This window comes from Sorex fumeus, unplaced genomic scaffold, assembly GCF_029834395.1.
Source record: "Sorex fumeus unplaced genomic scaffold, SorFum_2.1 ptg000080l, whole genome shotgun sequence".
NCBI classification, from domain to species: Eukaryota; Metazoa; Chordata; class Mammalia; order Eulipotyphla; family Soricidae; genus Sorex; species Sorex fumeus.
This window is the reverse complement of record NW_026606137.1, coordinates 3,547,336-3,571,784: the sequence shown is the minus strand read 5'-3', so window position 1 is coordinate 3,571,784 and position 24,449 is coordinate 3,547,336. Positions and strand designations below refer to the sequence as shown.

At 39.7% G+C, this 24,449-nt stretch overlaps 1 protein-coding gene across 1 annotated transcript in view; it reads left to right on the top strand.

The window, feature by feature from the left end:
• Positions 1 to 24,449, top strand: part of PKHD1 (PKHD1 ciliary IPT domain containing fibrocystin/polyductin) — a 579,380-nt gene that overhangs the window by 337,441 nt on the left and 217,490 nt on the right. The window contains exon 51 of the mRNA XM_056130637.1: positions 1,824 to 1,952. Within this exon, the coding sequence (XP_055986612.1) occupies positions 1,824 to 1,952 (129 nt within the window). The remainder of the gene's footprint in view (positions 1 to 1,823; positions 1,953 to 24,449) is intronic.

The window sequence follows — 24,449 nt, the reverse complement described above, 5'->3', positions numbered from 1 at the left end:
TCACATTCCAGAAAAGATAATCTGGTATAGCTCATTATATATTGTGCATGATGCAATCCTAGACTCTCCAAATTGGAAACTAATATATTTGTGTTTTTATTCTCTAGGGAGAGGTCAGTAGTACAGTTGAAAATAATTGCACTTTGAACATTATTATAATTATACTGTTATATTTTTATAATTATTATCAGGAGAATTATTAATAAAAAAGACAATAAGGTTTATGTCAATATTTAAATGAGAGATGTTCATATTGTTACCTCACCTTTAGTAAGCATTAAGAACTGTGAGAACTAAGTGTTTCGATAGCTGAAGATTCGATTTTAAGAAGAAATCAGAATTACTGATTCACTCAGAGGCACTTAACTAGGTATTATTTATAATTTGAAACTAAAATTTCAAGAATCTAAATACGAAATAGAAGAGATGAAGTAAATTGAAGATTTCTCATGATTGACTAATGCATAGCCATCAATACTATGATTAAGAATTTCAATATTAGAAAATGTAAAACTGTGAGCAAAAAATAAGAACTGAGTATATAATTAATATATAATGAAATCTCACTTATGTACAATATTGAGAAAATTCTGGAAATGCAAAGTAAAGGTTAATGACACTTGCCAATAGATGGTGACTCTAGAGACAAGGATTTTATTTTATTTTTGATTTTCTAAGTGTTCCCAAGTGTTTCCAAGTGTTCCCAAGCATCTATAATGTTTACAATGAAGCAAAACACACATATCTATCAACAAAAGTAACACACATTTTTCTGTGTGTAATTGAAGAATTACATGAAGAATTAATGGGCATCCATTAGGGCCCTGATGAACTGAGCTGAGAAGGTTTTGCACAACACTAACACAAAGAAAACTCCTGAAGCTTTCTTTTTAGCTATCATATCTCTAATGAAACAATAAGTAAGTGCCTCTACTCAAAATCTAACCTATTGGGCTTATCTTGCTAATCTACCTTTACTAAGGGGTGTGTCCTGATAGGACAAAGTGATACCAATTTAAAATAAGGAAACCTTTTGGCTGCAAATATATCTATCTGGAGAGTATAGAAAATTTATATAATTGGACTGCTTGGAAAAAATATAGAGGATTAGTTGCAAACTTTTATAGTAATGATCCTTTTAAAATTATAGATTAGAATCCTAAATGTTATGTTATTTAAACGGAAAAAAGAGGAATAGAAATAAGCCTGGTAAGGCAATTTAAGGCATTTGCCTTGCACGTGGCCGATCCGGGTTCAATTCCTCTGCCCCTCTCAGAAAGCCCGGCAAGCTACCACGAATATCCCACCCCCACAGCAAAGCCTGGCAAGCTACTCGTGACATATTTGTTATGCCAAAAACAACTAGGAACAACTAACCAGTAACAACTAGTCTCACAAGTTGTTGTGGGATGTTACTGGTGCCGGCTGGAGCAAATCAAAGAACTACGGGAGGAGTGCTACCGTGCTACAGTGAATTGAAGAATTAATTACTTGCTTTATGCTTGAGAAATATCTGAAGGTTGTAGAATACCCAATAGCAGTTACTCTGGAAGGAATCCGTATTTGCAGAGTGGGCGCGACTTGAGTCACACCCTGCAGTGTTCAGGACTTACTCCTGGCTCTGTGCTCAAGATAACACCTGGTGGAACATGGGGAAACATACATGGTGCTGGGGATTGAATCCAGGTTGACCCCATGCACAGGAAGTGCCTTACCTGTTGTCCCAGCAGCAGCAGCATCTTAAATTGATAATCAAAATAACAAATTATGAGAGTGCATTGGATGTCCATCGTTTTTCCTGCCATTTGTCTTTTATTTTCTAGCTTCTACTCCTGTATCTGAGTCAACATTAGAGTGGTCTCTCCCTGAAACATGGACTGGCGTTGAAGAGGGCTGGGGAGGATATAACCATACAGTTCCAGGCCCTGGGGATGATGTCCTAATTTTACCCAGTAAGTAAAGCAAGCCATGAATAAAATAATCAGAGAGACTGAACCAGGCCAACCTCATTATGGATTACTTGTTATTTATATCCGTTGCACAAAACAGTAGTGGGCACTTGTGTCTACATTCATTTTTTTAAAGGCTTAATAGAGGAAAAGTTCAACAGTCTAGTGGAATTCATAAAATATAGTCCAGTGTTCTTCTGCTATAGGTGGAAGACATTGCTACCATACTAAAAACGCTTAAAAATAGACCATTAACACACTTAAAAAAACTTAAAAGTTAGACCATTGACTGAGTAGTTTTTCTAATATGTCAGAAAAAATGCTTGTGGTTAATTCTAGTATCCTAATCTACATAGATAGGGCATATAGAAAGAGGGTATTGGGAATATCTATCTTTTGTCTTTATAACATTTTATGTATATGGTTGAGGAAAAAGAACTAATAAGCTCCATTGTTGCTTGATTTTTCAAAAATGATAGAAAAGGAGAAGATAAAACTATTTTTTAAAATATATTGATCTGTTTGTGTACTATATACTTATCTATATCTCTCCACCTACCAATCCATCTGTGTTTAACTTTCTGTCCTTCCATCTATCTAGACATTTTGTCATGTAAACATACATGTTTAAAAATATGATTCTTCAGATATAAAAAACATAGACTCATAAATGTCTTTACTAGAGAGCTCTCAGAATCTTAGATAAATATTTTTATAAGACAAATGTATTTTATCTAGAAGATTCTAGTTATTGTTTAAGTAGAATTTTTTAAGATAACACTAAATAAAATAGTATCAGTACAGGAAAAATGTTTGTTCACCTAATTTAACAATAATCAGACATTTGCTGATACTTGACACCATGGGATTATGGTATTGCCTCATATATTAAATAATTTAATCATTATTACAGTAGCTCGGATGTAAGTAACAGTGCTATCCATATTTTTATTGGTGAAGAAATAGAAGTCCAGGAAGGTCAAGAACTTTCCAGGCTAATTCTGTTTGCAGTCACTATTTTAATTCAGATAATATAAATATGGATCTGTATTCTTAGTCAATACAGTGTACCCTATCTCAAAGGACAAAGAGGACCGGAATGATAGCACAGTGGGTGAGGCATTTGCTTGCTTGAGACTGACCCAGGTTCGATTCCCAGCATCCAATATGGTCCCCTGAGCACGGCCAGGAGTAATTCCTGAGAGCAGAGCCAGAAGTAACCCTTGTGCATCACCAGCTGTGACCCAAAAAGCTAATAATAGTAATAATACTGTCCTCCCGATGTTCATCGATTTGCTCAAGCAGTCACCGGTAACATCTCCATTGTAAGACTTGTTACTGTTTTTTGTTTTTTTTTTGGCATATCGAATATGTCACAGGTAGCTTTCCAGGCTTTGCTGTGTGGGCTGAATACTCTTGGTAGCTTGCCGGGTTCTCTGAGAGGGGCAGAGGAATCAAACCTGGGTCGGCCACGTGCAAGGCAAATGCCTTGCAAATGCTATCACTCCGGCCCTAATAATAATAATAATAATAATAATGAATAAAAAAATAAAAGGACAAAGGGTAAACTAATAAAGAATAGTTGTGCAGTTTGCTTTATTTATGATGAAAATGAAGGCAGCATTAAAACATAGCGACCTTTAATATTTTTAATATGCCACTACTTTTGGATATTGGTGGTTTAATTGAACAGAGAATGAGGAGAAAGGGTGAAGGGATATGAAGTTGAACTATTAACACCCAAATTCTATATCAACCACCTTTCCCAGGAGAAGATGCAACTTTGAGTAAACAAGCTCAGGATTCATTAATATACAGAAAGGAAAAAATCTGTTCTTTCTCAGCCACCTCTTTGATGCATTTAGCCAGCAGATTGGCTCTCAGCGAGAGTTTTTCCTCCCCTCCCCACTCTGAGTAAGCTGTTTCCCTCACTGCACACAGGAAGCGAGAGAATCCTTTGAAGGTTGCCAAGCTTTTGGTATCCTTTGGGATATTTATGACAGGCGAGGGTAATCTTAGTTTGGCACTGCAGTTGACCACATTCATTGTGTGTCCTGGCTGTTGGGAGCCCCTGGCATCTTCAATTCTTTTTCATTCCTTTGTTGGTGATTAGATTATAAGATGGGCCTCGCTTCTCTATGAAGCTACCAAGTGGCACAAATTAGTGCTCGGGGGGAAAAAAAATTCAGCAGGCATAGCTATAGGGTATATGAAATATTTCCTTATTCTTCTTTGATATGATTATGAGCACAAGAGAAGTAAATATTTTTCAAAAAACATGCATATTTTAGCTTATATTTGGTTTTCCAATAGATAGATGCATGAAAATAGATACATAACCTATAATAAATGATATCTGCACTCCCCCTAAAACCTCCTTCATCTTTTTCAGCATGGCCTATTTAATTCCAGCAATTTATCTTATAGAAGTTAGCATATCAGTGTATCGTTTCACTCAATGTTAGTCTCACATAGAAGTTTTTTTTTTCTCTTATTTTTAGCAAACGCCGATGACCTTGATCTCTGGTAGATGTTTGAATTATGTTGAATTCACCTCCTCTCTATACCTTAAAATCTTGAATTCTTGAAATTTTGAATTCTTAACATCTTGAATTCTGTATCTTTTCAACTTCCCTTGGTTTCTTCCATTCTCAGTCTTCTATGAATCAAAGCATGTTTGCTCACTCAAGTGTTACACAAAAAAAGATAATAATAAGTATTACTTGAGTGAATATGCAATCCCAGTGGTGCCATCTGTAATTTGATAGCAGAAATAGATCTTTAAATTTGACAGATTTAACAGAAGGGAATGATTAGATTTAAAGATCTGTGAAAAATCTTGTCTTCTCCTTAATTCGCCTAAGAATTAATTTTTGTGATCATGATGATAGCACAAACCATAATTTGAGTGCTTAACATGTGTGATACATCATCAAAAGTGTTCTACATGTTGTTTTTTTTCCAACTAATTATCACAACCTCCTTGTGAGTAGATACTGTTGTTGTCTTTCCTTTATATATAAGGACTTTGATACACAGGGAGGTTAAGTGACTTGTCCACACACCGTGGCAGGAAAACACACCATTTGCTTTCAGTGTTCTATTAAAATCTTCCTCTTCTCATCTGGTCTGATTCATCCAAATGAGAAGAATGCATGCTATATTGAATCTATACTCTCTGATCAGAGTTAATTTTGTTTTCTTCACTTGAAATGAAAAAGAGAAAAGAGCTCTGCTATTTGTTGAGTACCTACCATATGTCAGAGACTCTATTTGAAGAATTTAATCTTATCACATTTCCATTATACACGAATACATGGGAAAACTAGAGAAACTTTCCCAAAAGGTATCTGATAAAATACACCATTGGTAGAAGTACTTGTGTTGCATCTGGTTTCTAATGTAGTTATATTTCAAGTTAATACTCTTCTCTAATTCTGTTTAACTACCATTTACTTAACATTTACTGTGTTTAAGGCACTGTACCAGGTGCTCATGATCTGACTCTCCAAAGGTCATGGAAATCCGTGACCTCAAAGAACTACTGATGTAGAGGGGTTAAGAGTGCACACAGTGAATGATAATGTAAGAAATCACTGCAATAAGCAGCAGAAGTGCAGAACTTCAGTGTTTCAGGTGAATCGAAGAGACGGATTCATGGAGAAAAGACATTTGAAGTAAAAATTGAATGGTGACGTAGGAGTCTAAGGGATAATAATGAGATACTCAGCATTATTTGGGACACTTCAGGAATAAAAGGGTGGACTGCTGACCAGGTAAGTCTGGTTTCCTCTTGGGTTCTGACATTTTCCAACTACCTCTTGGACAGGTTTTAAATCATCCTAATTGTCATCCATAACAAGAGGCCGTAATTAATGTATCATGATCTTGAAATGATTAAATGAGATAACATCAGTGAATATGACCACTGCAAAGAGTATTGGCAGTAATGGGATTACAGATGAAAGCTATGATTTTTAATGAATCGGGTGCTCTTTCCCTTCATTTTTCCATCTGGCTGCCCCTGTTGGCCCCTGGTATTAGAAACACTTTGTATTTGCTTTCCAATGGCTTATTATTTAATTTTCACAACATCCTTGGGAGCTAAATAGGTAATAACTATTATTACAGTAAAAACCCATTTTTACATAATACGATTTTAATGGAACTGCTGATTTTACAAAATGAAAGTGACTGATAAAGAAGATTTAAGTGATACTTTTGAACCTCTAATATAATTTTATGGTGTTTTGTGTATTTTAATTCATTAATAAAGGAAACGTGTAGAACATTCCTATCATTATTCAAATAGAATAGCATAATTTTTCAATAAAATTCTTAGGGTAAATTGCCTATTTCCATTTTCTGGGAAATCAATTTTATGGAATGACCTCGGACCCATCCTATTCCATAAAAATGGGACTTTACTGTACTAATAAAAGATATCACTATCTTAAGTATGGTACCATTTTCCTTCGAGGCTTTTCCTTGTCTTTATAGACATTGGATTTTGAAAGAGCTGTAAATTCTTTTAGGTGTTATATAAAGTAAGCTGTGATAATCACAAGGAATTCTCCTTTGTAGTTCATTTTATGATAACTTTGCTTCACATAAACAAGTACACGTATTTGTCTTGGCCACCTAAACATTGGGAGCATTAGTTGAAGTGCATTCATGACATCTTACAGAATTTGTATCAACATATAATGAGGATATCAAGCCTTCACAAACATAGCTGGCTAGCAAGTTACATGAGCCTGCTAACTTATATTCCCTATTTTGTCCTCAACTGAGCTGAGCAGATTTGTGTAAAATGGGTCCAGCGTGCTTTCTTTAAGGGAACTGTGGCCATAACAAGATGGCACTCTTTCGCTCAGGACAGGCTTAATGAAAGGAAAGTGTGTGATAGTTTCAAATGATAGGATTCCGTTTTCAAGGATACAGATATGATATCATACAGCCTCCAGCGTAATTTGATGTGTGTGATATTATTCACTGTTTCATTTTCTTCGTGACTTTGAACTCTTCTTATTTGAAGAGCTGAATGGAAGAGTATTGTTTTGCTTTTATAATGGTTCTTCTGTACATTCTGATCTTCAGTACTTTGGTACTTTAAATGGGAGAAAAACTCATCAGAGTCATGAGACATTCAAAGCTGGCAATATTTAACACATTCCCCTGTGAAGTTGTAAGACATGAGAAAATTAGTGATAAGAGGATGATAATAAATCAGAAAAAAAATATTTATTTGGGTAAATTTATACCCCCAAATTTTGATGGTAGCATTATTAGGTTGATTAACCCATTTCTTACCTGAGTTTTTTAGAAAAAAAATCTAGGACAAGAAAAAAAAAATCACATAACTCAAAGATTTAAGAAACCAGGATCAAGTAGCGATTCCTATTATAAATATCAGTGTTGTGTCTGTAGCTTAAATAGCTTTTGTTCGTTGGAAAGCCATACCTGGCTGTGCTCAGGGCTTACTCCTGGCTCTACAGTCAGGAATCACTCCTGGTGGGGCTCCTGAGACCATATGGGATGCTGGGGATGGAATATGGTTCAGTCACGTGCAAAGCAAGCACCATGCTCTTTTCTCTCCAGCCCCTGTAACATGAATAATTTAATAAATTAGGGTTCTTATAATATTTAGACAGAAGAGGAAGTGTCTATGGACAAACCACCATCTCGTTCTTCTGGTTTGACAGCCAATAGTCTGGGGAGTAAACGTCAGGTTGAGTTCCTGGGGTCTTTGCAGAGGACATGGGATCAGAATGGTGACTGCTTGGAGTATGTGCATTTTGAAAAATCTATCACTTCACAAATCATCTAGAAGCAGTAGTTTAAAAGACACACTTTGCCCCCAGAGAGGCAAAAATGTGTAGTCGAAGTGACATCTGCACTTGTTTGTTCATTGCAGCACTGTTTACAATAGCCAGAAACTGGAAGAAACCTGAGTGCCCAAGAACAGATGACTGGTTAAAGAAACTTTGGTACATCTACACAATGGAGTACTACGTAGCTCTTAGAAAAGATGAAGTCATGAAATTCACATACAAGTGGTACAATATGGAAAGTATCATGCTAAGCGAAATGAGTCAGAAAGAGAGGGATAGACATAGAAAAATTGCATTCATCTGAGGGATATAAAGCAACAAAATATGAGATCAATACCTAAGAATAGCTGAGATCAACACCAGGAGGATTACTCTATAACTTAGAGGCCAGCCGGGTATTCTAGGGGAAAGTGCAGTTCAGATAGAGAAGGGAACACCAAATGAAAGGTGTTTGGAGGATCCTCCCAGGAGGGGAAATGCATGTTGAAAGTAGACTATGGACTGAACATGATTGCCACTCAATGCCTCTTTTGCAGACCACAACACCCAAAAGGAGAGAGAGAACAAAGGGGAATGCCCTGCCACAGAGGCAGGATGGGAGGGGGGGTGGGGGGAATGGGCACTGGTGGAGGGATGGGTATTTGATCATTGTATGACCGAAACTCAGGCACAAAGATTTGTAAATCTACAACTGTACCTCATGGTGCTTCACTAATAAAAATAAATAAATAAATAAATAAATAAAAGACACACTTTGCTTTGCTAACAGTTTTGTTGGAAAGGGATACACTGGCATGTTCTCCTTCAGGCTTTTCCTAGTTTTTAGAGTCAGATTGTAGTCGGGCTGCATTCATCTAAAGACTCAGCATGAGAGAAGCACGTGGCCTGACATGTCACCGAGCTGTTAGTTGATTCTCATAATAGACTGGGAACTCATCAGGACACTCTGCTAAGTGGCCTTGGCTTTGTCCTAGGCTTCCCTCTTGAGAGTATCGACCTTTCTCCCAGAGTGGCAGATAAATTTCAAAAAGATCTGCCCCAAGAGGGAGTACCCCAAGAGTAGACAGTTAAAGAGATGTGGTAGAGACGATACATCTTCTGAGCCAGCCTTAGCAGGCTTAGAAAACATCAATGCCATGTCTGTTTGGTCAAGCAGGGCTGAAAAAAGCAGGACCGATTCACGGGTTGAGCATTAGTCTCCTGCTCTCAATGGGAGGAATCACAAAGAACTTGCAGCTGTCTTTAATCTACCACTGTGCATGTGTTTATGTGTGTGCATGTAGAAAATTAAGAGCAGATGTACCTTACTTAATTTGAAAGGTTTAAGTATTTCAGGATCTGCTAAATGTGTACTGTCTTCCCTCTCTTAGTAGATTTTATTTAGATTCTGTTGCTTAGATGAGTTAGAAATGGAAGATTACCAGGACACAGACTGGTCAAAGGATTTTCTTTATTTCTTACTACCTGTAAGATTTGTGTTGCGTTGTTTCTGTACAGCCCGAAATGGAATTGTTTAACCCTCTATAAATAATTGAGTCATTGGTCTGGGATTTCTCCGTTGGAAATGTGGTCAGGCAGCAAGGTGCAGATTGCAGGGCTGCGATCTGTAGTCAAATTTTTACCTCTGTAATGAGAAGCTTCTGATCTTTGTAGAAAAGGATGAGGACAAATATTTTATGCATTTGTTTTGTTCATGCAGAAACTAAAGATCCTTAGGGATAGCCTTCAAACTTTTCTTTACCTATCTATAACCCACATAAGAAAACAGTGGTCAAGATTTTACTGAGAAGATTTCAAGTGATTTTTTGTTTGCTTGTTTGTTTGAATCCGAACTTGTTTGTGCACATGACTGGCTCCTGTCCAGCTCTGCACTCAGGAAACCATGTTTGGTGCTCGGGGTTGAACCCGGGATGTCAGAAACGTGCAAGGCAAACATCCTACCCAATGTACTATCTTTCTGGCCTCACATTTTAAGAGGTGTTTTGACACAGAAACCAGCATTCCTATTAAGTGAGGGAGGTAAAATAAAGAAAAGAATAATCTGAGTCCAGTGATCAAAAGATCTTAAGACACTTTATAATTCTATTTCCTTGTAAAAGTTTCTTAGAGGGAAGTGCAAATCTCAATGAATCTTCCCTAAAGGTAAGGCATGTCAAGAACTTGTTTCTCCATGAGAAGGAAAAAAATCAGGATCTCCGACTCCATGGAACATGTCTCAACTACTTCCTTAGATAGTTTTAAAATATTGAATGTAAATTGACTTTATATACACAGTTTACTTAACAACATACTATAGAAGTTTACTATTTAATCTTAGTGAGAAATTCTTTGAAATATGAATCCTTTGATGAATTGAAGGATTAGTAATTTATGTGCTTTTTTATGTGGATTTACTTCTAGTATATAAATAATATGTAAAGAGGCAGATGTATAGACTTGTGAGTCGACGAAGACCATGGTGACTTTCTGCTCAACTAAAATAAACTAAAATAATTAGAATCTTATTTGCTTTAAAATGCTATAAGATGCATTAATAGCATTGCCTGATACAAAATGAAGTACTATGGGCAATATTATTATGTATCTCGGGGAAAAAAAGTACAATTTTGGTCTCTTTGTTTTCAACCCATTATTACAAATTGTTTCAAAAATTTGTGAGATGGAGTTACTGTCTATGTTTTAGATTGTCTCTAAAATAGAATTATAGTTGAGGTACACTTGAGATTGGGAAAGCTTGTTCCTGGCAATGACTCTAACATACATGGCTTTTTCTTTTTTTTGCTTTTTGGGTCACATCTGGTGATGCTCAGGGGTTACTCCTGGCTTTGCACTCAGGAATTATTCCGAGCAGTGCTCGGGGGACCATATGGGATGCTGGGAATAGAACTTGGGTCTACTACATGCAAAGCAAACGCCCTACCCGCTGTGCTATCACTCTAGCCCCAAACATGGCTTCTTACAGGTGGACATAGCTGGTCACTAATGACATCTGGTCCATGACACAGAAGGCTCTGAGAAGGGAGAATAGCCAGGGATTTTAATGCAGTTTTACAACTACAGATATTTCATCCTTGCCAATAAACTTCAGTTAAAGTGATTGTGGAGACACTGTGTGGTGTCTGCAGCCAGCAGCACAGCCTGCTGGGAGTTCAAGGACAGTGCTAGAGAAAGTCACTGCCTGGAACTGCTACTTCTCTTGATGTCATGCTGTTAAACCTGGTTTACAGAAGATGAAAGTCAACTTTAAAAAGGATAGTGGAAATTCTATTCCCCACAAGTAACAGAAAAGAGTATGGTTAAAATGAAATAGAATAGAATAGGTTGCCTCTCCTTTCCTAGTCTTAGTTTGTCAATCTCTCCTTGAATGTTTGTATCTGGGCTAATTAGAACTCTCTTAGAATTTTCTCTTGGGACCTGAAGTCATATAGGGCCCAATACTCTGACTTGCTAACTTGCTGGAACTAATTAGAGTTTTATTCGGAGTGTTATTTTCAAAGCTTTCTCTGTCCTTACTCACCTGTGAAACACATTCATACCCGTATTGCCATAACTCATTAATATTTAGTACTATAATGGATTATAGGAGGTGACATAATTCCCCAAGACTCACAGATAAGAATCTGATTGAGATAGTATGGAGGATTGTATTATATTGTATTATATTGATAGTATGAAAGATGTAAAAGAACAAAGATTTGTGCGATAGCACAGCGGTAGGGCATTTGCCTTGCATACAGCCAGCCCAGCTGAGCAGGGTTCGATTCCTCTGCCCCTCTCTGAGAACCTGGCAAGCTACTGAGAGTATCTCGCCCACACGGCAGAGCCTGGCAAGCTCCCCGTGGCCTACTCGATATACCAAACACAGTAACAAGAATTCTCCAAATGGAGATGTTACTGGGCCTGCTCAAGCAAATCGATGAACAACGGGAGGATGGTGTTTGTTTGTTTGTAAAAAAAAATCACCACTTTTAGGACATTGTAAGCCTCCTGTCCCCAGTTTCCACAAATGTAATGTTCTGGGCATTTTGTGTTCTAGTCTGAGAGAAATCTAACAGTTGTACCAATAAAACATCTATGGTGCTGTCCTTAAAATGCAGTAGGTGTGATTTACGTGCTACTACAAGATCTTCTATATAATGTTCGCATACGTCCACGAGCAGTTTCTAACTATGCATTCTTATTTTTTTCCTCGGGGATTTTAAAGTGACCATTTACTTTAATGACTCATTAGAGACCTTCATAATAGCAATAAATACATTACTGGTTTCCATAGGTAAAATGTGTAATAAGTAGAAATAACAGATTTTAATATTTCATTGTGAAGAATTAAGAAAAATAAGACAAAACAATGGTTCAGAACTTTTATACATGGGTGAATGACTAGAGAGTGCTTTTGATAGAATCAGAGGTTGCGAGGGGAACTAATATATTTCGCAGAAGGATAATGAATTCCAGCAAAGACATCTATTAAGTGTCACGTGCATGTTATCTAGATGGAAAGAGAAGGGATGGAGCAAGGATTTGGGGTGGATACAAACAGGAATCTGAATTTAGAGTCAATGCTATTCAGAAGCAGGGCTGGAGCGATAGCACAGCGGTAGGGCGTTTGCCTTGCATGCAGCCAGCCTGGCTGAGCCGGGTTCGATTCCTCCAACCCTCTCTGAGACCCCAAAAAGCTACCAAGAGTATCTTTCCCGCACTCCAAAGCCTGGCAAGCTACCTATGACGTATTCAATATGCCAAACACTGTAACAACCTGTCTCAAAATGGAGACGTTACTGGGCCCACTCAAGCAAATCGATGAACAACAGGAGGACAGTGTTTTGTTTGCGCTATTGACTAAAGAATCCTTGGGGCCTAGAACTAAGGTTAGAATGAACCTGGGAACTACTGAAGAAGGAGCTACATGGAAGAGAAAGGAGACAGATTTTTCTAGAGAACTCTAATTTAAGTGGCAGGAAGGAACAGCAGAGAGGTGCAGTGGTCATGAAACAAGAAGGAGAATGAAAACCAAAAGAAGACAGTTAAAGAGGCATAAAACCATACCGCCACAGTGTTGGTTTTTAATAGCAAATATTGTAACTAGGAGGAGGTTAACGTAGAAATTACCTGGGAATAAAATACCTGACCTCTGAGGTTCCCACAAATCTAAAACAGAATCCTGTATTAGTTTAGTTTTATATATTGTGTTGGATCTTGATGAAAACACCAGCAAACAATTAACGTCTTCCGGGCTCCCAATACCTTTTTTTTTAATTAGAAGCAATAATTCTCTGATGTAATAGCAACACATTGAGGATGGCAGCAAATTTGTCACTGGGGAGTCTGGACAGAATATTTCTAACTGTTCTTCATAGACTCATATAACAGCGTTAGTTCATTTTGTTGAGCTAAGTACACTTAGAAAAATGGAATGGGATATATGCAGTGAAACACACCATACTGCTTCAATATTGGGTTTCTGTTTTGGAGGTAAGACTTGAAGGTCATAATGGAAAGAGCCAATTCTTTTCGACTTCAGAATATTGGAAGCATCATTGATTAGAGATTTTTAATATTCATTCTGGGATGCTAATAGTAGGAATGAAAGAGTTTAGTAAACAGAATTATAAACTTCCTCTGGTTTACTCGGAACTATAGTGGAAGATGTTTTGAGATACTTGACTTTAAAAGATCCAAACTGGGGCTGGAGTGATAGCACAGCGGGTAGGGCGTTTGCCTTGCACGCGGCCAACCCAGGTTCGATTCCCAGCATCCCATATGGTCCCCCGGGCACCGCCAGGAGTCATTCCTGAGTGCAGAGCCAGGAGTAACCCCTGAGCATCGCCGGGTGTGACCCAAAAAGAAAAAAAAATTAAAAAAAAAATAAATAAAAGATCCAAACTGAAAAGTCTGTAGACACAGGGTATAAGATTTGAGAAATCCTCCTGAAAGTTCTTACCAACTTCATTTTCTGTGATCAGTACTGCAATAAGGTTGCTGAAAATTAATAAAAATTTTCCTTGACTTAAATGCATAAACTTATATTATACTTTCATTCCCCCAAGAAATTTGTCTCATGGAATTAATATTCCTTGAGGAGACAGGATTTCTTACAAGAGCAGGAGACCTGAATGATTGCATATGTATTCCACCCTCCTGCCTGGCTGAGGAAGTATGAACCAAGTGAAGAATGGCTGCCCATAGGGACCTTAATGGAGAGCAGGGCTTTTTTTTTCACTTGATCTAATTGAATTACTTCTTTTTCTCTTTGCATTACGGCCTGTTTTCCATGCAGATATTCTTGGAATGTAGAATTAAATAATTCATGATTTCCCAATTATTGGTTTAGGTGCAGTTGCCATTTCTTGAGTTGATTAAACTCGAATCAACTTTCTGGAGGGGGCTCTTGGAGTCTCCTTATATTCAGAGCTGTAAAGATAAGACATTTGCCCAGTGATGAACCCCTGGGGGTGCACACGGGCCAGCAGGGCTGGAATGGCCTGGGTGGCTCACTGTTAGCCCTCAGGTCATCACACTTTTATGTAACTGAGTGAATTGCCACTTTCTGTGTGCTGTAATTCCCTCTGGCAGTCTGGTGGTCCATTCACACCTTAATTATTTTTAGTACATCAAGTAAAATAGGATTGTACAAGAAAACAGATTGCTAAAACTGTCAAAATACTTTATGTCACATATGTGATAGAATTATAGATAATAGATATGCTTTTTAAAAATTTTTATTAGTGAAACACCATGAGGTACGGTTGTAGACTTACAAATTTTTGTGCTTGGGTTTCAGTTATACAATGATCGAGTACCCATCCCTCCACCAGTGCCCATTCCCCACCTCCAATGCTCCCAGCATCCCTCCCACCCCCCACCCCCCACTTGAACAAGATCCAGATCTAATGTCAGTTCTAATTGCTGCCAGCTTGTCAATATTTTTGGCTGATTTTCTTCAAAAAGTGCTGCCAGGAATTATGCGCTTCCCTGAAAGTTTATACTGACCCTTTCATGGAGAAGTGGAAGCTCACTGCTGTCTGCCGTCCCCATGAGTCGGGTTTGAGAAGAGTGACTTTCTTGGTTGAAGGGATGTGGGAAGAGTGATGTTCTTTCTGGATTCCAAGTAGAGATCACAGAGATTCCTATACAGGACCTCTTTACCTGTAGATCTCACTTGCTTCTGAGAGTGTCCCTTTTGAACATCACCCTCAGGCTGTATGATTTCAAAGGAGGGGGAAGGCCTCATTTATTCACACTGGTTGGCAGTTTAGACCTAGAGAATCTTCAGTTAATAGTCAACATCATGTGACTGATACTTTTTGAACACCCAGAGTAGTTGAACTCTGCAATGGGAAATTGCTAACAACTTAGAAACTTCATTCTATTAATTAATTTATCAGGTTTATAAATACTTAAAAAGCTCCTATTTTATTTCTAGGTCAATGTTACTCAAAACATATAAAGTATATTAAATAATGTTCCCTTCTTTATTATTGAATAAACAATAAGGGGTATTACAACATTCAATTCATTAAGATTCCACTTAGGCTATAGAGAAGTTAGGGTCATATGATCTTAAAGAGAACTAAAATATATTAGAACACTTCTTTAAAGTATCTCTTATTCCACAAAGTAGACTTACTTAATTTATCAATCTGGTTTGTCTGATGTGCCTGATCATAAAGCAGAGTTGGAAATCGTGCTTTTATTGAACAACTACTTACCATGTATACATCACTTACTACTTGTCAGACCCTTTGTTTCATGCTGAAGACAAAATGGTGAGCCATTTACAATACCTATCTTGAACTTGCTGCCTAGTGACAGGGAGACAGAAATATGTATATATGCATATAATTAAAAAGTAAAATATGAATAAGTATATTGTAGGAAACAGTCATAGTTATTAAAACATATACCATGATGCCCTGAACCTAATGGAAACAAATTCAAAGTAGTAAACTCGTACTGTAAGGCTCAGTCCATTCTGGCACTATTATTAGCAGTAAATTTACCCAGAGCTTCTAAAAGTGTTTATTATGAAACAAGTTGATCATTTAAACACCACACAGGGAAAAGATACCAGCGTCAATTAACTTGGAATGTTGGACTCAACAGAGATAAGTTCCTTTACATTTGGTTATTTGAAGATTTTTTTGGGAGGATGATAGTGATTGCATATTTTTGAGAGGGGTGAGTATCATGTGCGGTTTCTCAAAGATGTAAGTGTAAGCCCTATAAGTGCTTTTACACGAGCAGCTTTTATGACTTTGAGGTAGCACAGAGTACTTAAGCTCACACGGATGTGCTGAGGGAGGTGAGAGGAAGTGCTGAAACCAGGAGTGTCAACCAACAAATAATGAAGGTTGGGAGAGAGGCAGGAAGAGATGTTGAACCAGCAGTGACCTAGGCATGGGTAGGAAAGTGCCCCTGGGCACTGCAGCAGTAGAGATGTTTAGCAACTTTGTATAACAACACCGGAACCTCTAAGCCTACTACAAACCTACTATAATTTTTTAAAAATTTAGTGTATTTTCACATCACCTAGCACCAATAATCACTCCACGAGATGACGTATTCAGTCATTACTCGGCAGAATTAAGTCTCATGTGAATTTCAAACTAAAAATGGAAGAATAAAGTTTCTCTCTCTGTTATATAACACAAAGTCTGTTCTAGAGGGCAGGGAGTTGGCCTTCTATTCTTCCTCCACTCTGCGAGGTTTTGTACACTTTTGTCTGTGGTCCAGCATGTCTGCTGGAATTCCAGCCAGTGGGACCATACTCCAGAGAGCACAAAACATTTTTTTTTCTTTTTGAGTCATACCCGGCAATGCACAGGGGCTACTCCTGGCTCTGTACTCCAGGTGGGGCTCAGGGCACCCCATGGGATGCTGGGAATTGAACCCAGGTCAGCTGCGTGCAAGGCAAACACCCTCCCCACTGTGCTATCACTCCAGCCCCTTTCCTTACATTTTATCCCCAGATACGTCACATCACAGTCCTCTCGTTGTTCATCGATTTGCTCGAGCAGGCCCAGTAACGTCTCCATCGTGAGACTTATTGTTACTGTGTTTGGCATATCGAATACATCACGGGGAGCTTGCCAGGCTCTGCCGTGCGGGCGAGATACTCTCGGCAGCTTGCCGGGATATCCGAGAGGGGCGGAGGAATCAAACTCGGGTTGGCCACGTTGGCTGCGTGCAAGACAAACGCCCTACCGCTGTGCTGTAAAAAACATCAACTGAAAGGAGGCTGAGGAATGTTGACCTTTAGACTTCTCAAGACATATTCAGTGTAAAAAAATGGAAGAATTTAGAGAGAGTACTGGAGGCGAGGCATTTTCTTCACGTGCACCTAACCCTTTGATTCCTGGCAGTACGTGTGGACACCTGAGCATTACAAAAGTCACTGATCAGCGCAGAACTAGGCATGTCCCCTGACCACTATGGATATAGCCCGAGTATACCCCAAACTCTCAAATATTAGAAGTCACCTTACTAAAGAAGGCAAAGTGGCAGCGACTAGTGGTCTCTGACAAAGATATCTGTTATTTAATAGGGCAAGAAGGTGGACCTGGAAAGGGAGGCACAGGAAAGAGAGGGAGAAAGAGAGAGAGAGTGAGAGACAGACAGACAGAGACAGAGGCAGAGAGACAGAGACAGAAAGACAGAGAGAGATAAGAGAGAGCAGGTTCAAATCTATACATCCAAATCTCTCTGCTTCATTGCTCCTTCACTAATTAAACACATGAAGGGACTTAAACAGAAATTTTCAAGGCTTTTTCTTTTTTCAATGTAAAGAATCTTGATGATAGTTTTGCTATAAATGCCACTATAAATGTCTCTTTAAGAGAAAGGTGTAAGTACCTGTTTGCTAGCACTACATCGTAAATTTGGAATTGGATAGCTCTCCATTAACCAAAAACTCTTAAGTGTCATGTGACGTCCTGTGAATTTGGATTTCACTTGGCCAGCCCAGAATTCGGTCAGGCTGCTCTACTGCCCAGAGCTGCTCTGTGTCTAATAACTTGTTCTCACTTTTCTTCATCTCAAACACTCTGTGAACCCTGGATCCCATCTGAAACCATCTGTTTGCCTCTCTTTACTTACAGATAACATCACCTAATGGCAGTTCAGTGTCTGGATAAAAAAAAAAAAACATTGCTTTTCTCCTGATTGAGCTGGGTTAATGACAGTGGCCTCAGCCCTCTGACTGCATTTCTCAAACAGTGGTAGTGAGCAGAAAAATGATGTTGATAACGCCCCCGCGGAGGGTTTCCACCAAGTAAGAAGCCTGAGAAGCAGTGCCAGGCCAGGTCAGGCTGTGCTTAGCTGTGCAAACAACAGGCATCACTCAGCTTGTCTCCAGCCTGTGACTGGCACCCAGCAAAATACACTTTTTATCAGTGTGACTCCAGACTAGAGTTGATAGTCTTTGCTTTTGTGGCTAAATGAGTGAATGAAGGAACGACTGGTGGATTTGATGAAGGTAAAGGTAAAGGTAAAGGCCCTCCCGTTGATCGTCGATTTGCTGGAGCGGGCCCAGTAACGTCTCCATTAGAGACTTTGTTGTTACTGTGTCTGGCATATCGAATACTCTCGGTAGCTTGCCGGGCTCTCCGAGAGGGGCGGAGGAATCGAACTCGGGTCGACCATGTTGGCCGCGTGTAAGGCGAACGCCCTACCCGCTGCGCTATCGCTCCGGCCCTCGCTATCGCTCCGGAGCGATAGCACAGCGGTAGGGCATTCGCCTTACACGCGGCCAACATGGCCAACCCGAGTTCGATTCCTCTGCCCCTCTCGGAGAGCCTGGCAAGCTACCGAGAGTATTCGATATGCCAGACACAGTAACAACAAAGTCTCCAATGGAGACATTACTGGGCCCGCTCCAGCAAATCGACGATCAACGGGAGGGCCTATTAAAACCCAATGTAAAGAGGAAGAGGACAGGATGCTACACTGGTGCAAATCCTCCAGCATCTCTAAGCTTAGCAATGACCTCCCTGGCACAGAAATTCAGACAACTACCTCTACTGGAGAGTTGGTCCCAAATTACAGACTCCTAAATGAGCTTATGGAGACACTGGAAAATTAGCTCCTGGAAATGCAAATCCAGGTCTGAGATCCCATTGATCCGGCAACATGAAAGACAGGAGGTCCCTCACCTGAGACCCCAATCCTCCAAGCCTGCTCCCCGTTCTGCAGGGGCACCCTCCTCCTCTATTCTTCACTTCCATTTTTTTCTCATACCAGAAAAAGGACACAGATCTTGGTTTATGGTTTTTGTTATCTTCCACCTTTATATTGACTTCGGAGAGTTAATAGTGTGTCTATTAACAGGATACTGTGTCATTTGTCATCAAATTCTACTCTGCCATCTCAATGGTTTATCATTGAACACTGACTACAAGGACTTCAGCATATTTTCTGATCACCACCCTGGATGACTATCTTCTGCAGCTTTCTTTTTTTTTTCCAGGTGGTTGTTCTGCTTTAATAGGCTATTTAAATATATATTTTAAGTTTATAACTATGAGTTACAATACTACTAATAGTAATTTTTGCAGCATACAATGTTGTTTCATTTCATCACCAGAGCATGAATATCTACTTGCATATACCTGTGAGTATAGGGAGGTGAGTTTAGTTCTTTTTTGGCCATGATTTCCAAAGTGGAGTGGGAAGAACAATTTATTGAAGTGAAGATACTGTCCATTTATTAGACAGTAATAAATTTATTATTATAATGAAAACAGAAAGCTTTCTGCTACCTCCCCTTTCCTATTTTAACTTTATTTCCAATTAGTACTGTTGGTGTTTTATTTGCAGGAAGGCTCCCAAATAGTGTTTTAAGGGACTAAGGAACCATTTCTGGGGCTGCATGACAGTGGGATTTCATTGCATTTAAAGAAGGCCTTTGATTCTGTTGAGACGGAAGCGGTCATGGAAGCCCTAGCCAATCAGGGCGTACAAACTCAATACATCAGGATCCTTTGTGAGCTCTATTGCTGATTCACTACCAAGATCTCACCATTCTACAAAGAAGTAAGGTAAAAGGTAAAGGCCCTCCCGTTGATCGTCGATTTGCTCGAGCGGGCCCAGTAACGTCTCCATTGGAGACTTTGTTGTTACTGTGTCTGGCATATCGAATACTCTCGGTAGCTTGCCGGGCTCTCCGAGAGGGGCGGAGGAATCGAACTCGGGTCGGCCATGTTGGCCGCTTGTAAGGCGAACGCCCTACCCGCTGTGCTATCACTACAAAGAAGTAATCATCCATATCAAGAGAGGGGTTCGGCAGGGTGATACCATTTCACCGAAACTCTTCAGTGCCACCCTCGAGAACATCATGCGATGACTGGAATGGGAAGGAATGGGAGTGAAGATAGATGGTCGGCAACTACACCACCTCCGCTTTGCTGATGACATTGTTTTAATAACACCAAACATCAGCAAAGTGGCACAAATGCTGGCCGACTTTGACCGTGAGTGTGGAAAGGTAGGACTACAGCTGAATCTTACAAAGACAATGTTTATGAGAAACAGCCTTGTTCCTGACGCTCCATTCGCTCTCAACGGAATCACCATCTCCGAATGCAACAGTTATATATACTTAGGTCGAGAAATCAACATGATGAATGACCTGGCACCTGAGTTACGCAGGAGGAAGAGAGCGGCTTGGAATGCCTTCAAGAGCATTGAAGAAATAACTAAAAGGACAAAGAACCTCCAGCTACGAGCACATCTCTTTGATTCCACTATTCTTCCTGCATTAACATATGCCTCAGAGACCTGGACCCTACGAAAACAGGATGAGAACACTATTTGGGTCTCTCAAAGAGGAATCGAAAGAACTATGCTTGGAATATCACGATTCACTCAAATGAGAGATAGAATCCGGAGTTCTGATCTTCGTCAACGCTCAAGAATCAGGGACGCTGTCTCATTTGCCAAGACATCAAAAATCAGATGGGCTGGACATGTAATGAGGTTTACAGACAACCGCTGGACTAGAGCCATTACTGATTGGATTCCACGAGACATCAAAAGATCACGTGGACGCCCACCTATAAGATGGTCAGACTTCTTCGTCAAGACCCTAAATGATCGGTTTGAGGCTCTACATGTTCCTAAAACGAACAGATACCATTGGGCTACGCTAGCACGCAACCGGGATGAATGGAGACGTTACTAGCACCCGCTTGAATAAATCGATGAATAACGGGGATTAAGTGATTAAGTGATTAAGTGAAGATACTGTCACTGTCCTCCGTTGTTCATTGATTTGCTCGAGAGGGCCCAGTAACGTCTCCATCGTGAGACTTGTTGTTACTGTGTTTGGTATATCAAATATGCCAAGGGGAACTTGCCGGGCTTTGCCGTGCAGGCGAGATACTCTTGGTAGTTTTCCGGGTTCTCTGAGAGAGGTAGAGGAATCGAACCCAGCTTGGCTGGGCTGACTGGGTGCAAGGCAAACACCCTACATGCTGTGCTATCGCTCCAGCCCGAAGTGCAGGTAAAGAAGTTTATTGTTATATTGGTTTTTATTTTTATTTAATTTCATCCTATTCTTTAAATTTTTCTTTTGTTATATAAATAATATGTGTTATGTTAGGTTTTATAGTACTTGTTTGTACTATGAATTATCAATATATCCAATTTATCAATGCAATTATAAGTATGTAAAGAACATTAAAAATGTTTCAAATTTTATTTTACTCATCTAGAAAAGGTTTATCTGGCATTTATTTGATTTTAGTACTGCATTAATGTCATCAATTGTAATAAGAGTCTCCTTTAAAGAGATCTGGCAGTAAAATATTCATCATATATGCTAGGTATGTATGCTCTTTAGGGACTGTTTTCAGTATTTCTCCATCTAAAGTGGGCCTGAGAGTTCATTGCTCAGGCCAGGCCAGAGGTGCTTGTGCCTGAATAGTGAACCAGGACCAATTCCAGTGATTCTGACAGGCCACCTAGAGCTGAGAGTCAGGGTTAAGCTCATATTAGGATTATACTCAGCCACGTTAGCTACCCATCTGCACCTACATGACTTCATATGCGTAAGGTTTTATCTACACTGTGCTTTAAATTAAGTGACAAAAATAAAATTAGAATTCTGGTTGCAGGAAACTATCTTAGAGTAAAAATAGATGAACCTTTCTGTAACCTAAAAAAAAATACTCATCGCCAAAAGTAGCACATCTAAGTTTCTTTACCGTTCCAGGCTTGTGTATTGATCTTGTGTGTGTTCAGGGGCTCCTCAAAGTTGTCAGGATAAAAGCCTTTGTGATCTGACTTTATTCTCTGTCCACCACTTTCCCGAGAGCCTTGCTGCTTAATCTAACATCTGCACTCCTGTTCTTCGGTGCAATCAATCATTTCTCTCATAATTTTTCGTAACTTCTGCTACCTCCCCTTTTCTATTTTAACTTTATTTCCAATTACTACTGTTGGTGATTTATTTGCAGGAAGGGCTCCCAAATAGTGTTTTACGGGACTAAGGAACCTTTCTGGGGCTGCATGACAGTGGGATTTCACACTGTGGTCCAGCCATCAACGGCTTGGGCCAAGGGTGCGGTGGGTGGGTGGGTGGGTGGGGGACTGCAGGGCCAGACCTTGGGCATTGGAGCTCAAACCTCCCAGGCCTTACTTTCTATTCTTTAACAACTTAGTATCTCTCTTTTTAATGATAACAACCAAAAGTCTTTATTTTACAATTAAAACACTGTTTCTGCTTTATAGAGCACTAATGTGCAGTATATATCAACTTAAGGTGTGCAAGCTCATGGCTTGACTCATACAGGTTATAAAATATAACAGTGGTCTTGAATGACTAATGAACTGGAAACTCTTGAAACCAAGTTTATCCCACCCCTTCCCCTAATTATTTATCTCTTATCTATTCTCTTCAAGTTCAGGAATATTTGAAATCTATTTGCCTCCAAATATTTGTCTCTGAAGCTATTTAGAATTATATATGCAGTCCATGACACCCTGCAGTCTGCTTTTCCAACTCAAAAATATCTCTTGTAGAGAGAGAGAGAACAAAAGGGAATGCCCTCCACAGAGGCAGGGTGGGATGGGGGGGATGGGGGTGGGAGGGATACTGGGATCCATGGTGGTGGAAAATGGGCACTGGTGGAGGGATGGGTATTTGATCATTGTGTAATTGAAACACAAGCACAAAATTTGTAAGTCTACAACTGTACCTCATGGTGTCTAACTAAAAAAATTTTTAAAAAATATCTCTTGTAACACGATTATTTTAATTTTTAATTTTTTTATTGAATCACCAGTCAGTAACAACTGTTACTGACTGGATTCCACGGGATGTCAAAAGACCGCGTGGCCGCCCACCTACCAGATGGTCAGACTTCTTCATCAAGATCATGAATGATCGGTTTGAGGCTCTTCGTGTTCCTAGAGCGAACAGATGCCATTGGGCTACACTAGCACGCAACAGGGACAAATGGAGATGTAACTGACACCTGCTCGAGCAAATTGACTATTAACGGGAAGTGATCAAGTGATTGACTCACCATGAGGAAAAAAATACAGTATAAAACTAATATCCGCAACCAGAAAAAACGGGCCAGGAGGACTGGTCAATAGTTGGGAATTACCACAAGGGTATGGGAGATGGAGGACAATTAAGATAAAGGAGGACCCATTATGACAATACTAGTTGGAAATGATCACGCTAAAGAAGAACTTAGTGTTGAAAGTAGGCAAAGGGGATATATACATGATAAACTTTCAGCATCTGTATTGCAAACCATAGTGCCTAAAATGAGAGAAAGAGAAAGAAAGGGAGAAAAGAGAGGTCCCTACCACAGAGGTAGGAGTGGGTAGGGATGGCTTGACGGGTTGGGAAGGAAACTGGGAACACCATGCTGGGAAATTTCACTGGTGGAGGGATGGGTGTTGGAACATTGTATGACAGTATCTCTCTCTTAAAGTGTTCCTGATCCCCATTTGGTTTAACACCCCCCCCCCATTCCTATACTTCCTTGGGCATATTTTTACTATATACCCATATTCTGGGCTGGAGCAATAGCACAGTGGGTAGGGCGTTTGCCTTGTGTGCAGCCAGCTTGACTGAGGCTGGTTCAATTCCTCCACCCCTCTCAGAGAGCCCAGCAAGCTACTGAGAGTATCTCACCCTCACGGCAAAGCCTGGCAAGCTACCTGTGATGTATTCGATATGCCAAACACAGAAACAACAAGTCTGAAAATGGAGATGTTACTGGGCCTGCTCGAGCAAATTGATGAACAACAGGAGGACAGTGACAGTAACAGTGACAGTGACCCATATTCTGGGCTAGAGCAATAGCACCGTGGGTAGGGCATTTGCCTTGCATGTGGCTGACCCAGGTTCAATTACTCTGTCCCTCTTGGAGAGGCCGGCAAGCTACCAAGAGTATCCTGCGTGGCAGAGCCTGGGAAGCTCCCTGTGGCGTATTCAATATGCCAAAAACAATAACAACAATGGAGACGTAACTGGTGCCTGTTTGAACAAATCGATGAACAACTGGGAGGACAGTGCTACAGTGCTACCCATATTATTTGATGTTTTTTTTTTCTTCACTTCTGTGTTGTTTGGGAGTAGTTGTCATACTTTACTTGACTTTATCAAGTACTCTGTAAAGCACAGGAGTTGAATCGGTGGTATTCCGTCATG